We start from the raw sequence: 13,818 nt of genomic DNA, 5'->3' as shown, positions 1-13,818 counted from the left end.
CATGGATTTTTTTTTTCCTTTGTAAATACTGGACACTAAGATGAAGGAGTAGGGAGAATGCAGACCAGGGAAGCTTTTCACACTTAGGTGGCGGTGCGCAAAGGCTCCCCACAGGAAGAGGGTGGCAAGAGTCACCACAGATGGGAGTGGCATCGCATTGCGAGGACATGTGGTCAAAATTGAGACAATAGAAGCAACACACTGGAGGTGGAACGAATGGTTTGACGTTTCATCTATATATTGCCACCTTGACCTTCCACCAGGATGAAGGATGAAAGTGCCTGTCTCTACAAGATTGCTCTTAGTGTCCCTCTGAAAACACCGGATGAAATGAACGCCACGTCGTTCCAGATTAGCCCCAAGTTCATCATCGGACTGGTGGAAAAAGTCGCCATGGAAAATTACACCTTGTGTCATATTGAGAGACTTGTGAGGAGTGACCTTCACTGGGAAATCTGGTCGCAGTCACAGCGGGAGGTGACTAGCTGACAGGAGAGAGCCAGATCCCATCTTGCTTAAGGACTCAACTTCACTGAACTTGTCCTTAATGTATTTAGAAAAGAAGGATTTAGTTGTGCCAGCCGAAAGTCTCCCCTTCACTTCCGGTACAGACTAGGAACTGCGGAAAGGGTTTTGCACCAAGCCGGTGGGCCTGGCTCTCCTCCCAGGGACTAGCCAGGAGGGGAAAGGCCATTAAGTCAGGAACAGCAACTGAGACAGAACTATTCCCCGGAAGACACACAGCCACAGAAGAGCAGGCAGAGTTTAACATGTTTCATGTGTCAAACATCAGCCCCCACATCACCCACTCTGATCAGGGGCTCGCCTCACAGGTGCCACAGCAACAACCACATGGCATGATGGTCACTGCCGGGAGCTCCGATAATCCAGAAAGATAGGCAACTGCTCCTTGGCTTTTATGGCGTGTTCACAGGGCAGGTAATATAAGTGTGATCCCTGTGGCATCAGGGGGATCAGCCAGATGGTACATAAAAGCCCCACCACACAGACTGGCTACCAAGCAGGTGACCTAGTAAGGAGGCAAAAGGGTTATAGTGGAGAGGAAGCGGAAAAGGAGAAAGGGAGAGATGGGAGAGGAAGGGGAGAGGAAACCACACCAGACACTAGGGAGGGAGTTATTCCCCGACTGGCTCACACTACAGATGTCAAATTTAGCGACAGAAGTCGAATCCGCAAAGGGGACCAAAAAAGAAAACCCAAAGAGGGGAGGGAGAAGCAAACAAACCAAAACTGTAAGACGAAATGAAGTCAGGAGGATAGCTGGGCCAACATAAATTAAAAACACCAAGCAAGGGAAAGGACTGTAGGCCCCCTGGGGGCAATCCCTGGAGAGAAGGCGGTATTCTTTTCGCGGAAAACTAATGAGAAAATTTAGAGAAGTCGCATTTGAAGCTGATTGCATAACAATTCTACTGCCTCCAGAATGAATTTTCACTTTACAGTGGCATGTGCGCTGATACGAAACTTCCTGGAAGATTAAAACTATGCTCCGGACCAAGAATCAAACTCAGAACCTTTGCCTTTTACCAACTGAGCTACCCAAGAACTCACGATCCATGCTCACAGCTTCAATTCTGCCAGTACCTCATCTCCTACCTTCCAAACTTCACACAAGCTCGCCTGCAAAAAGCAAAGCTCCAGAGTTCGAGCCTCAAACCGGCACAGAGTTTTAATCTGTCAGGAAGTTTCAATTCTACTGCCGCCAACATACAACACGCATAAGGACCAATGAAGATAAGCTAAGAGAAAGTAGTGCACATATGGAGGAATACAGAAATTTGTTTTCCCCTTTGCTCTATTTGCGAGTGGAACAGTCAAAGGAATGACTTGCAGTGGTACAGGGTACCCTCACCAGTCGATGTATGATGGTTTGAGGAATATGCACGCAGATGCCTGCCCTGCTAGTCACGTGGTCTAACACGCTAATTCCCGGGCAGGAAAGCATGCCGGTCCCTGGCACAATCCACCCGGCAGATTAGTGTCAAGGTCTGGTATGTCAGCCAACCTGTGGATGGTTTTTATGGCTGGTTCCTCTTATTCCGCCTCAGTTACACTATGTCGGCAATTGCTGAGCAAACACTGTCTCCACGTAAGTGTACACCACAATTACTCTACTGCGCAAACACTTGGGGCTACACTCGTCTGGTACGAGACATTCCTGCGGAGGGGGTCCAGTAGGGGCTGAACTGCACAATAACCTTGGGTTCAGGGCGGGGCGGGGGTGGAATAGGCGGACTGGTGTGGCTTGTAGGGGGGTTGTGAACCACTGAGGGCTATGGCACGATGAAGCCTCTATGTCATTTCTAGTTGCCGATTTAATACACAAAGTAAGTAGATGTAGATGCACGTGAAATGAAATATGAATAATCTTGATGAAATATAAATACATTGTATATCTGTGAGTATTAAGTAGCACACAATGTTCTACATTAAAGGGGGAATAAGGAAACTTGAGTTCTATAGTGTTACATAGGAGAATGTCAGCCAAAATAAACAGGCAAGTTCAGATGCTCCATGAAGTAGTACTAAGGGTAGTGAAAGACATCTATGGAGATTAGGTGGAAAATAGTGTAGGTGGACCCATAACTGAGATGCCCTGGGTTATGCAATGTGAACCTACAAATGGGATGGCCTTCACTTTCTTTTTCCTTTTTTTACCTTGTAAGGCTACATCAACTCACGGCTGAGATGACCTATGCCTAGACAAGGTACTCATGAACAGGACGACCTTTACCATTGTAGGGTAACACCCGCCTGGTGTTATGAATAATGAAGGAGTATCTTCCTCTCTGAATGAAGGTATTTTAGCGTTCTTATAAGAAATTAAGTGACAGTAGTGTAGAAGCATTCTTCAAATGGGAAAGCACCATTAATCAAAATGATAACTGTTGAAGAAATGTAATGAAAGAGTAACTGATGATGATGTAAAGGAATGTAAGTGAAAAAGGTCACACAGGTTCCAAAATTGTATGAAATCTTGTTTCTCATCGAAGCAGACGAAAAATAAATTTTATGGAGACTGGTCCCTGAGTACTAGGGGAAACCTTGACAAAATTATCGTTTTCTAAACAGTGGAACTGAAAGAATAAGATTTGTAAGCCTATATAATGCTTACCATCTTTAAAGACACCTTTCGGAAACATTTTTATGTATGAACCATAGCTTTAGCTCTCATACTTTGTTTATTTTTATTTTTTTGTAGCAAGTGAAATAAACCATGCTGATTACTTATGTACATCACAGGTACACATTACTCAAAACTCAAACAAAGTAGAATTTTTTTGTCTTTTAAGTTCTTTACACTATTATCTTTAGAGTAGACTATTGAAAAGATGGTGCTGTCATAAATTGTAGCACAAAATTTTTTAAAGTATGATTATCAAATATTTTGGAAATGAATTCAGGGTTTTTCTTCAAATAGCATTTTATTTTTAAAGTCAAGTCACAAGAATAGTCTACTTTTTAGTGAAGCATGTTTTAAGACAGTATACAAAATTTCAGCTCTCTATCTTTAATACATTTTAGCCAAAGTGTATCACAACAGGAAACTATTCAACTTTCAGGAAATTCAAGTTAAAGATATAACTTGCTTTTTCTATTAAACAAATGTATGGTACGAATGCATGTCAGGTCCATATTCATCCCGTTTCCTGTGTTCTTCGTTGCTTCTCTTTTACACATTACTTGCTTCTTTGGTGGCTTCCAACAACAATTTTTCTGCTTCGAAGAGTCTCCTTCAGTCAATGGCTATTAGAGCTCTATGCATATTCAGTCCAACATGCACTTTCATCAGTTCCATAATATTAAGCCTTGAGACTGCACTGTCATTGCTTCCCATTGCTTTCAAGTGGAATAAGAAAATCACACACACAATTATTTCGCAGTAAACAAAATATTCACACCAAAATCTGCTTAATGGTCTCAAAAGTCATAAAAATGAACCAAATGACAGCAAAACTTTATTTTTAACAGAGCTCACTTTGTGCCACGGGGATGTTGTGGTGTGTGCAGTCCTCTAATTTTGGTACTTTCTGTGGTCCATTTTCCTGATAGTAAACTTTTTCTCGTTCAGAAAACTACAGTGACTTTTTTACGAAAAAATTTTTAAAAAATGATTTTTTGACAGTTTTTCAGTACAATTCCCCTTAAAGTTGGTCTAAAAATGTGCAAAGGTATACAAAGATAATAAAATTAAACTTAAATGGAATAATGAAGTTTCTATTTTCTTTTGTTCTTGAAAGTACATAACAGGAGCAGTCTTAAAAGAGGTGTTCAGTACCACACTAAGCCTCAACAATAAATTAAACAAGAAGTATCACAAGCTCAATGCAAATGAATAATTTCAACACCTTTCACCTATGTGAGAGTATATGTAGTGTCACAGGTTATTTTGTATGAAACAGCATGTCACACTCAAGAATTAACTTAGCTGATGAAAAGTGTTGGAAAATTACTTAATGTGTAAGTTAGATTGGACAGCCCACTATGTGGGAAATTCTGTGGGATGATGGAGTGAGAAATGAATACCATATATATGGGGAATGGTATGGGTGTTAAAAACATCAACACCTGTTGTGATGTGGGGCTGTTTGCTCCATGCGGGCGCCGTGCCAGAGAAGAGTTTGGCCCACAGAATAGCACTGCAGACAGCAATGTGCGATCAGCTTCTTCTCTGTGCAGAGATATCAAGCAATGTGGTCCTCATGTGAGAACACTGTCTGCTCAGGCAATTGTAATATCAATCTTGTGTTCAGCAAGATGTCAATGTGAAATGTCATTTATGACGTTGAAGAGCACACGAGTTAAACTGAGGTGCGAATATTTGTCGATTCAGTGATGTTAGTTGGAGAACAATCTCTTTTACAGTTACACACATAACTGCCATGTGAAGGAGAATGATTAGCATGGCAGACTGGAACACCAGGCGAGATAGTGTACACACTTGTACGTACTACTTACATAAGTACAAGCACGAATAAAGCAACTGATACACTGCAGCATTATCCACAAACCTAGCCCATGAACAGATTTCCCATGGCATATCAAAAGTGATTCCACTGATCACCAACTGCAAAGGGACACTGTCCTCAGTACCCAGTACCACCGTGGACTGGTACAATTTATCCATATTCTTCACTACGATTTCAACTACTTATCATGCCTGGAAATGAACATCCTACCAACAATCCTCCTCATGACCTCCAAAAGTGGTTTTCCACTGACTACCCAAATCTAAAAAATATCCTAAAACCATCCTTAAATCACATATTACTCCCTAGCCCTTGCCACGTGTCTTGTACCCTTGTGGGAGGTGCTGATGCATGACCTGTATGACACACCTACCCAGTGGAGGACTATCTTATCCTATCAGAGGCAAGACCACCTTTATAAGCAGCCAAATCATTTACCACTTATGCTGGGATCATGCAGAGCATTTTATGTGGGCGTGACCATCATATACCTGCCCAAGCAATTGCATGGCCACAGTCAAACTGCAAACAACAGCCTCAACTTGAGTTAATGCATTACAGCTTGTGTCATTTAGGCACAACATTCCTCCTCCCCCTCCCCCCCACTATACTAGGTGCTCTTAATTAAGTGGATAGGGATTGTCCTCCAACACATCTTTTGATCCCATAAATCTCTGATCTTAGCCACAGCTAACAGCTGTCCCAGCACCACCTCTGTCTCCATGACATCTCCCCCCGCCCCCACAACACTCCCACTTAAAATCACTAGACATTCACCCACTCTTCCCAGCCATCTCCCTTTACTTCTTTTTTACCCATCCCTCAAAAACCATTACTTCCTACCAATATGCAGAAAACACGATCCCTCCTGCCTGAGCAGCTCGCATCTGTCTACATAAAACTATCATCGGGATACATAATGTTTTAAGCATAAGCTGCTGTTCATTATAGTGATTTAGTATAAGGAAAGCTAGACAAACTCCCGAATCAAATTGTAAACTGTCTCACTCCACAGCAGTGAATGACACCAAAATCAATATAGCTGTTATCATTTTAAGAGAACTTACTTGTAGCCTTGGTGAGGACGATAAGGATCTAATTTTCACCTAAAAACTAGACTGTTAGAGAGGATAATCCATATGAAGCTTAATTTGAAAAATAATCAATCTTAGCTCTATTTATCAGATGTGATTGCATCTGGCATACAACCAACTCTGCAGAATGGTGAATGCACTACCAAGATAAAAGGTCAGACCAGTGTGTGCCACCACTTCAATTTAAAAATCCACTTTTGAGGATTATACACGCAGGGCGAAATAAATCATCTCTACTACTAATATGAAGTAGTAAGTCGACGGGCAGGAAAGGGAAGCAGTGGTTGGGAAGGGAGTGAGACAGGGTTGTAGCCTCTCCCCAATGTTATTCAATCTGTATATCGAGCAAGCAGTAAAGGAAACAAAAGAAAAATTCAGAGTAGGTATTAAAATCCATGGAGAAGAAATAAAAACTTTGAGGTTCGCCGATGACATTGTAATTCTGTCAAGAGACAGCAAAGGACTTTGAAGAGCAGTTGAACAGAATGGACAGTGTCTTGAAAGGAGGAGATAAGATGAACATCAACAAAAGCAAAACGAGGGAAATGGAATGTAGTCGAATTGAGTAGGGTGATGCTGAGAAAATTAGATTAGGAAATGAGACACTTAGAGTAGTGAAGGAGTTTTGATATTTGGGGAGCAAAATAACTGATGATTGTCGAAGCAGAGAGGATATAAAATGTAGACTGACAATGGCAAGGAAAATGTTTCTGAAGGAGAGAGATTTGTTAATATCGAGTATTGGACGATAACTAGTTTGGACAAGAAGAGAATAGAAGCTTTCGAAATGTGGTGCTACAGAAGAATGCTGAAGATTAGATGGGTAGATCACATAACTAATGAGGAAGTATTGAATAGGATTGGGGAGAAGAGAAGTTTGTGGCACAACTTGACCAGAAGAAGGGATCGGTTGGTAGGACATGTTCTGAGGCATCAAGGGATCACCAATTTAGTATTGTAGGGCAGTGTGGAGAGTAAAAATCGTATAGGGAGACCAAGAGATGAACACACTAAACAGATTCAGAAGGATGTAGGTTGCAGCAAGTACTGGGAGATGAAGAATCTTGCACAGGATAGAGTAGCATCAAACCAGTCTCATTAATAATAATAATAATAATAATAATAATAATAATAATAATTTTGTGTGGTTCAGTGGCCTGGCACAAGTCTTTCAATTGGATGTGACTTCCAGTGACTTGCGTGGCCATAACCAACCCCATTTATCCAATCAGGGGAAAAGGACCTACAGCTTAACCAGCCATATGTTTTTTGTGACAACTCTTCACATCATTGAGAGGTGAAGCTTAAAACACATAATGACAAATCTGTGGTTACACCTGGATTTGCAACCTTCAGTTTTCAGCCCAGTGCTTTACCACTAGGCTTGACATCTATAGTACTGAGGAATAGAACACACTACATAACCATCTTGTTAAGGTCCTTTTCTCTTTAATTTCTTATAATATCTGGGGCATACCATATCAAACCAACACAAAAAAGACCATTTGCTACCTCACCATCTCATATTTTCTTGAAATTTGGCACTGGTGTACTGTTGGTATAGACATAGAAAAATATGAAATTTTACTGAGCTATGCCAACTTGTTTACAGAGCTGTAAATTTATCATAGCTGGATACAAAAACAAGGCACAGCAGTTTTTAGAGTTTCTGAAGAAACTTTCCTAATTTAACTACAGACCTGAGATACATACCATTTTACAACACACTTTACAACACATTTTTCACACCCTTTCATATAGTATAGAATAATGTAGAGGTTAATATCAGAAAATTCTTTTCAAAACAATATTTAAGATATTTTTAATGTAAATATATTAAAATTTCCAAATTTATTGCATGAGTGGCAAGTATTGCAAGAAAGCACAGGCCAAAATATAAATTTGGGATGATAATTTCTATATTAGTAAGAGAAGAAGAAAAGGACAATGACTGAAGCTATTTCCAATAATTGGAATGTGTACTCATGTTAATTGTTACAGTATTACTAATACTAACATTTTCATGAAAAATAAACAAACACAGTCATGATTTTCCAGTATGCATCACAGGATTTACTATCACCAGAACACCCATTACTGATACCAACAAAATGTCATCATTTCTTGGGTATGAGAAGCATGTAGATGGCCCAACTGGACAAAAAGTTATCTTTACTCCATTAGTTTCTCCATTTTTCTGTAAGATATACTTGTGGACCTAGTTTGCTTGACAGAGACAGTGATATAGCCTGGTATGTCTGCTAATTTTAGTTTATCAGGAGATTTTGACACTTCCTTTTTGCAAAATTCTGCATCCCAACAAAAAGTTTTTCCATTGGCCTTCTTTTTGGAATTAATATGCGGTACTGATGCATTCCTTTGATGGTCAATGATTGTTTAAAGCTTTTTTTCCCAATAAACTTTCTGATTTAAGAAAGTCTTCTCAAGCTCTACATTGATAATGTTTTCTACTGCTCATTCAAAAAGTTGTGTTAGGTTTTCATATGGTTTTGCAAACTGGCACAAACTGCAAGTCTCTTTGCAGATCCTCCAACACTGTCACATGTCCCTTTGCCATATGCTGTAGCAAAAAGTGACACCCTGCTTTCACTATACAATTAATTCATGGAAACAGAAGTTTAAGAAGATTTTTGTTTTTGTACTAGGCAAAAGACTCGTCTGAAAAACTGAGTAACTTTTTTGGAATGTTTTGAAATGTGGTTGTCAGAAAAGTTTTGAGACTTTTCTTTTTTGAAAGGTGAATTTGATAGACAATGGGTTACAAAGAACTTTTGCAAGGCACTGCTTGTAATTTTGAATTTTAGCTTTTTGTTGCAATTTTCTATTTAGTATTTTCTATTATTAGTTTCACATTTTTGTGATTTGTGTATACCCAAAAGGTGTGTGCCCCTTTGACCAGCTAACATATAATGTTCAGATCTCAATTCAGCAAATTTAGAGAAACTCATTTTTATGCTGAAAAACTTGTCTTTAAAATGTGTGTGCTTCTTCAAGGTTACACAATATGTGTCTTTTTGAAATCATTGACTTACTCCTGTCTGATTCAGTCACTGTCACAGAGTCTTTTATAGATTGCATTGCCTACTAACTACATCATCTCCATAAAATGAGTGTACAATTTCCACTGTCTCTATTGGCAAGCTTTTCCCTGGTTTTAAATATGAATCTTCCAAAAATCCTTTTTCTTTAAGAACTCATCTTGACTGCCTGGCCATGTAGTTTGGTTCATTAAATTCACACATTATCTTTCTAATGGTCCAAATTTGTGGTAAACATTTTAGAAACTTTAGTCTTTTTGTCCTACATTTACATCTACATCTATACTCTGCAAATCATCATGAGGTGCATGGCAGAGGGTACGTCCCATTGTACCAGTTGTTAAGGTTTCTTCCTGTTCCATTCATGTATGGAGTGTGGAAAGAATGACTGAGTGCCTCGGCACATTCAGCAATTATTCTAATCTTATCCTCACAATTCCTATGTGAGCAATACATAGGGGGTGGATGTAGTATACTCCTAGGAGTCATCATTTACAGCCAATTATTTAAACACTGTTAATAGACTTTTTCAGTATTCTGCAAGTTCGTTCCTTTAGAATCTCTAGAAGTCTCTCGTACGAATTAAACAAACCTGTGACCATTTGTGCTGCCCTTCTCTGAATACGTTCAATATCCCCTGTTAGTTCTATCAGGTACATGTTCAATACACTTGAGCAATGTTCTAGAACTGGTCACATGAGTAAGCAATCTACTTTGCAGACTGATGCGCTTCTCCAGTATTCTACCAATAAACCAAAGTCTACCACCTGCTTTACCCACAAAAGAACATGTGATCATTCCATTTCATATCCCTATGAAAGGTTACACCCAAATATTTGTACGAGTTGGCCTATTCCAACAGAGACTCGCTGATATTATAGTCAAAGGACACTTCTTTTTTTCCATTTTGTGAAGTACACTGTTTTACATTTCTGAAAATTTGGAGCAAGTTGTCAACCTCTGCACCACACTGAAATCTTATCAAGATCTGCCTGAATATTTATGCAGCTTCCTTCAGACAGTACTTCATTATAGATGACTATCATATGCAAAACGTCTAAGGCTGCTATTAATATTGTCTGCAAGGTCATTAATAAACAATATGACTAGCAAGGATCCCAACACACTTCCTTTGGGCACAACTGAAGTTACTTCTACAACCATCCAGTATAACAAGCTGTGTCCTCCCTACCATAAAGTCCTCAATCCAGTCACAAATTTTACTCGACACTCCACATGATCATACATTTGATAATAAGCGTGGTGCGGTACAGAGTCAAATGCTTTTCAGAATGCAATAAATACTGTACATACCTTGTTGCCTTAATTCAAAGCTTTCAGTATGTTATGTGAGAAAAGTGCAAGTCTGGTTTCACATGATCGATGTTTTCAAAATCCATGCTGGTTGGTATGGAGGGGGTCATTATGTTCAAGATACCGCATCATGTTTGAGCTTAGCATACATTATAGGATTCTACAACTAATCGATGGCAAGGATATTGGATGGTAGTTTTGTGGCTCACTTCTATTACCTTCCTTGCAGACGGATGTGACCTTTGCCTTTTTCCAAGAACTGGGTACAGTTTTCTGTTTGAGGAATCTATAATAGATATAGTTAGAAGAGGGGCTAGCTCAACCACAATTCAGTATAGAATATGATAGGGATTCCACTTGAGCCTTGAGCTGTGTTCAGTTTTAACAATGTCAGCTGTTTCTGAAGACAACTGACATGAATACTTATTTCATTCATCTTTTCAGTGGTACTGGCGTCAAATTTGGGCAATTCTCCTGGGTTTTCCTTTGTAACGGAAGATTCAAAAATGGAGTTAAGCATTTCAGCTTTTGCTTGTTACCCTCAGTTTCAATTCTGACCTTTATATATAAAGAGCATTTCTTGGAATTTGTAAAATTTTAATTTACAATATTCTGCTACCATAGTCACTGAAGGCATCAAGCACTGCTTTTGACAGCCAAACATGTTTCACTCAGAATCTATCTATCTTTAGCCCTCCACTTTGTTTTACATGTATTATGCTGTAATCTCTGTTCCTTTACAAGATTCTTTAAGTGACAGTATACCATGGAGGTTCCCTCCCATTATGAATTGCTCTACTGGGTACATACCTATCTAGTGCATCACTGTTGCCACAATCGTATCATGATCACTGATATCAGTTTCAATGTGGACTTCCTCAAAGAGGTCAGGTCTGTCTGCTGTCATCAAACTTAATATTTCCATGATGAGTGTGGTAGTTTCCAGAGTTCCACAACTAATTTGCATGTATTTTACTATTTGGGTAGCACATAAAACAGGTGACAACTACACTATAGTGGATATTACAAGTACTGCAATGACTAAGCAAGCATTCAAAATACACTTAATTTATCAACACACACAACTATTATCTGGGAGTACAGTTATGAAGGGTGAACTATGGACACACACACACACACACACACACACACACACACACACACACACACACACACACACACACACACACACACACACAGAGAGAGAGAGAGAGAGAGAGAGAGAGAGAGAGAGAGAGAGAGAGAGAGAGAGAGAGAGAGAGAGAGAGAGAGAGAATTAGAAGTAACAGATATGGATATAGACTAGAGCCACAGAAACGTTCTGAACTGAAAGATAATATATCGACCAAATACTAAAAGAAAAAATATTGTGGTATCCACATTCCCCATGTGTGCAGCTTTCATAATGTTGATCAAAAGAGAGGATTTAAAATTTAGACTGGCAATGGCAAGAAAAGTATCAGAAGAGAAATTTGTTAACATTGAACATAAAGTCTAGTGTTAGACAATATTTTTCTCAAGGCAACTGTCTTGAGTGTAGTCTTGTATAGAAGTGAAATGAGGGCTACAAAACGAAATGATGTGTGGTGAGGGCCTCCCGGCGGGTAGACCTGATCGCCTGGTGCTAGTCTTTTGAAGTGACGCCACTTAGGCGACTTGCGCATTGATGAAATTATGATGATGGCACAAACACTCAGTATACCTGAGTGGTGCAAATCTCCAGCCCAGCCAGGAAATGAACCCGGGGCCCTCGGCATGACAAGCTGGTGTGCTCTCCACTCAGCTATGGTGGCGGACGTGAGGGCTCTAAGCAGCACAGATAAGAAAGAGAACAGAAGCTTTTGAAATGTTGTGCTAAAGACGAATGATAAGCATTACATGGGTACATTTGTTAACTAACAAAGAGGTGGTCAAACTGGAGAGAAAAACCTACTGTACAATTTGAAAATAAAAAGAGAATAGTTTATACTACATGCATTCAGGCATCAAGGAAGTCAATTTGGTAATAGAGGGAAGTGTGGTGGATAAATATTGGAGACAGAGACAAGGGTTTGACTTTGTTAAGCCAATTCAAGTGAATGTAGGTTGCAGCAGTGCAGCAAAACAGTCTGTGGACAGAAAACAGCACTGGTAACATTGTGTTAATGTGCTGACTGTCTTAACTGGCAGTCCTGTTGAATTTCTTTCATGTATAAGATGCAGTTTATTGTAAATATTAATGGAACTGTCAAGTTGTCACAGTACATAGTCTGCTGATATGTCTGACAAATTTACTTATTTTAACAGCCCCCCCCCCCCCCCTTCTTCCTCTCCCCGCAATCTAGGTTGTGGTAAGGCAGGCTTTAGGTAACAAATTGACAGCAATGCTTTATGTCTGCATCTTACTGAAAAATGTGAAGGAGAGAGGGTGCGGGTAGAGATTCTGAATGTCATAGGAAACACTCATGCAGTGGAATGTTGCATAATGAAGATCCTTTGGGGAAAAACAAACAAGAAGAAACTGGTTTGCAGTTGAAGCCAAGAAACATCTCTAACAACAGATCAAAGATGAACCCAACATTCAAAGCTGAGAATTAGGGAGACCAATGACTGATGTAAAATCTCGAGAACAGAAGGACAAGCTTTACAAAAATCTCTTTTTAAAAGTATAAGGCAAACAGAAGAACAAACTTGAATAAACAATGTTAACAAAACAGAGTAATCATTTAAAGGGGAACATTGTCCAGTATGCTTGACCATGACCCGAAGACAATAAAAAATGCAAATTACTCTCACTTATCTCACATAGTGTTCTTACCATTCTCATAGATGGCTGTATTATAATCCACGACTAACTGTCATGGCCTGAATCTCCTAGATGACGGTAAGTCTAATCCTCAAAAATCTGACATGGAAAGAATAATAAATTGACTTTTTACAATAATTGTTATTCCAAATTAAGGGAATAATCAGTTCATCAATGAACCTGATGGTGGCAAACATGACTGCTGAAACATTAAACCCCGTTTGACACTATTAACCAACCTTTGCCTGTGAAACAATTTCCAAATAGGAAACCAACACGACTTATATCAAACAAGGACAGAGAAAATTAAAATTATGTAGACTGATTTAAGATGCTCAAAAGACACACGAATACAAAATGCAATCCAAGTGCATATGAAAACAATGCTTTATCTTCACACAGTAAACTAAAAACTGATGTTTACCCTTACTTACCCACTTAGTTGTACCACGACAATTGCAGGGATGCACCCACTCTGCTTCACTGTCATCATCATCAGTGGCAAAGCAAACCCAGCACGTCCTCCTATTGAAACATGACAAAATGTTAACAGCAAATACATCATGACACAAATC

General features: G+C 39.4%; 1 protein-coding gene across 3 annotated transcripts in view; it reads right to left on the bottom strand.

Moving 5' to 3' along the window:
* Positions 1-13,818, bottom strand: part of LOC126354847 (E3 ubiquitin-protein ligase MARCHF5) — an 80,296-nt gene that overhangs the window by 61,171 nt on the left and 5,307 nt on the right. For all 3 annotated transcript variants that reach the window (XM_050004829.1, XM_050004831.1, XM_050004830.1), the window contains one exon: positions 13,678-13,768. In XM_050004829.1, coding sequence (XP_049860786.1) covers positions 13,678-13,768 — 91 coding nt within the window. The remainder of the gene's footprint in view (positions 1-13,677; positions 13,769-13,818) is intronic.

Source organism: Schistocerca gregaria, chromosome 3, assembly GCF_023897955.1.
Source record: "Schistocerca gregaria isolate iqSchGreg1 chromosome 3, iqSchGreg1.2, whole genome shotgun sequence".
Classification (NCBI taxonomy): Eukaryota; Metazoa; Arthropoda; class Insecta; order Orthoptera; family Acrididae; genus Schistocerca; species Schistocerca gregaria.
This window is presented reverse-complemented; position numbering and strand designations above follow the sequence as displayed.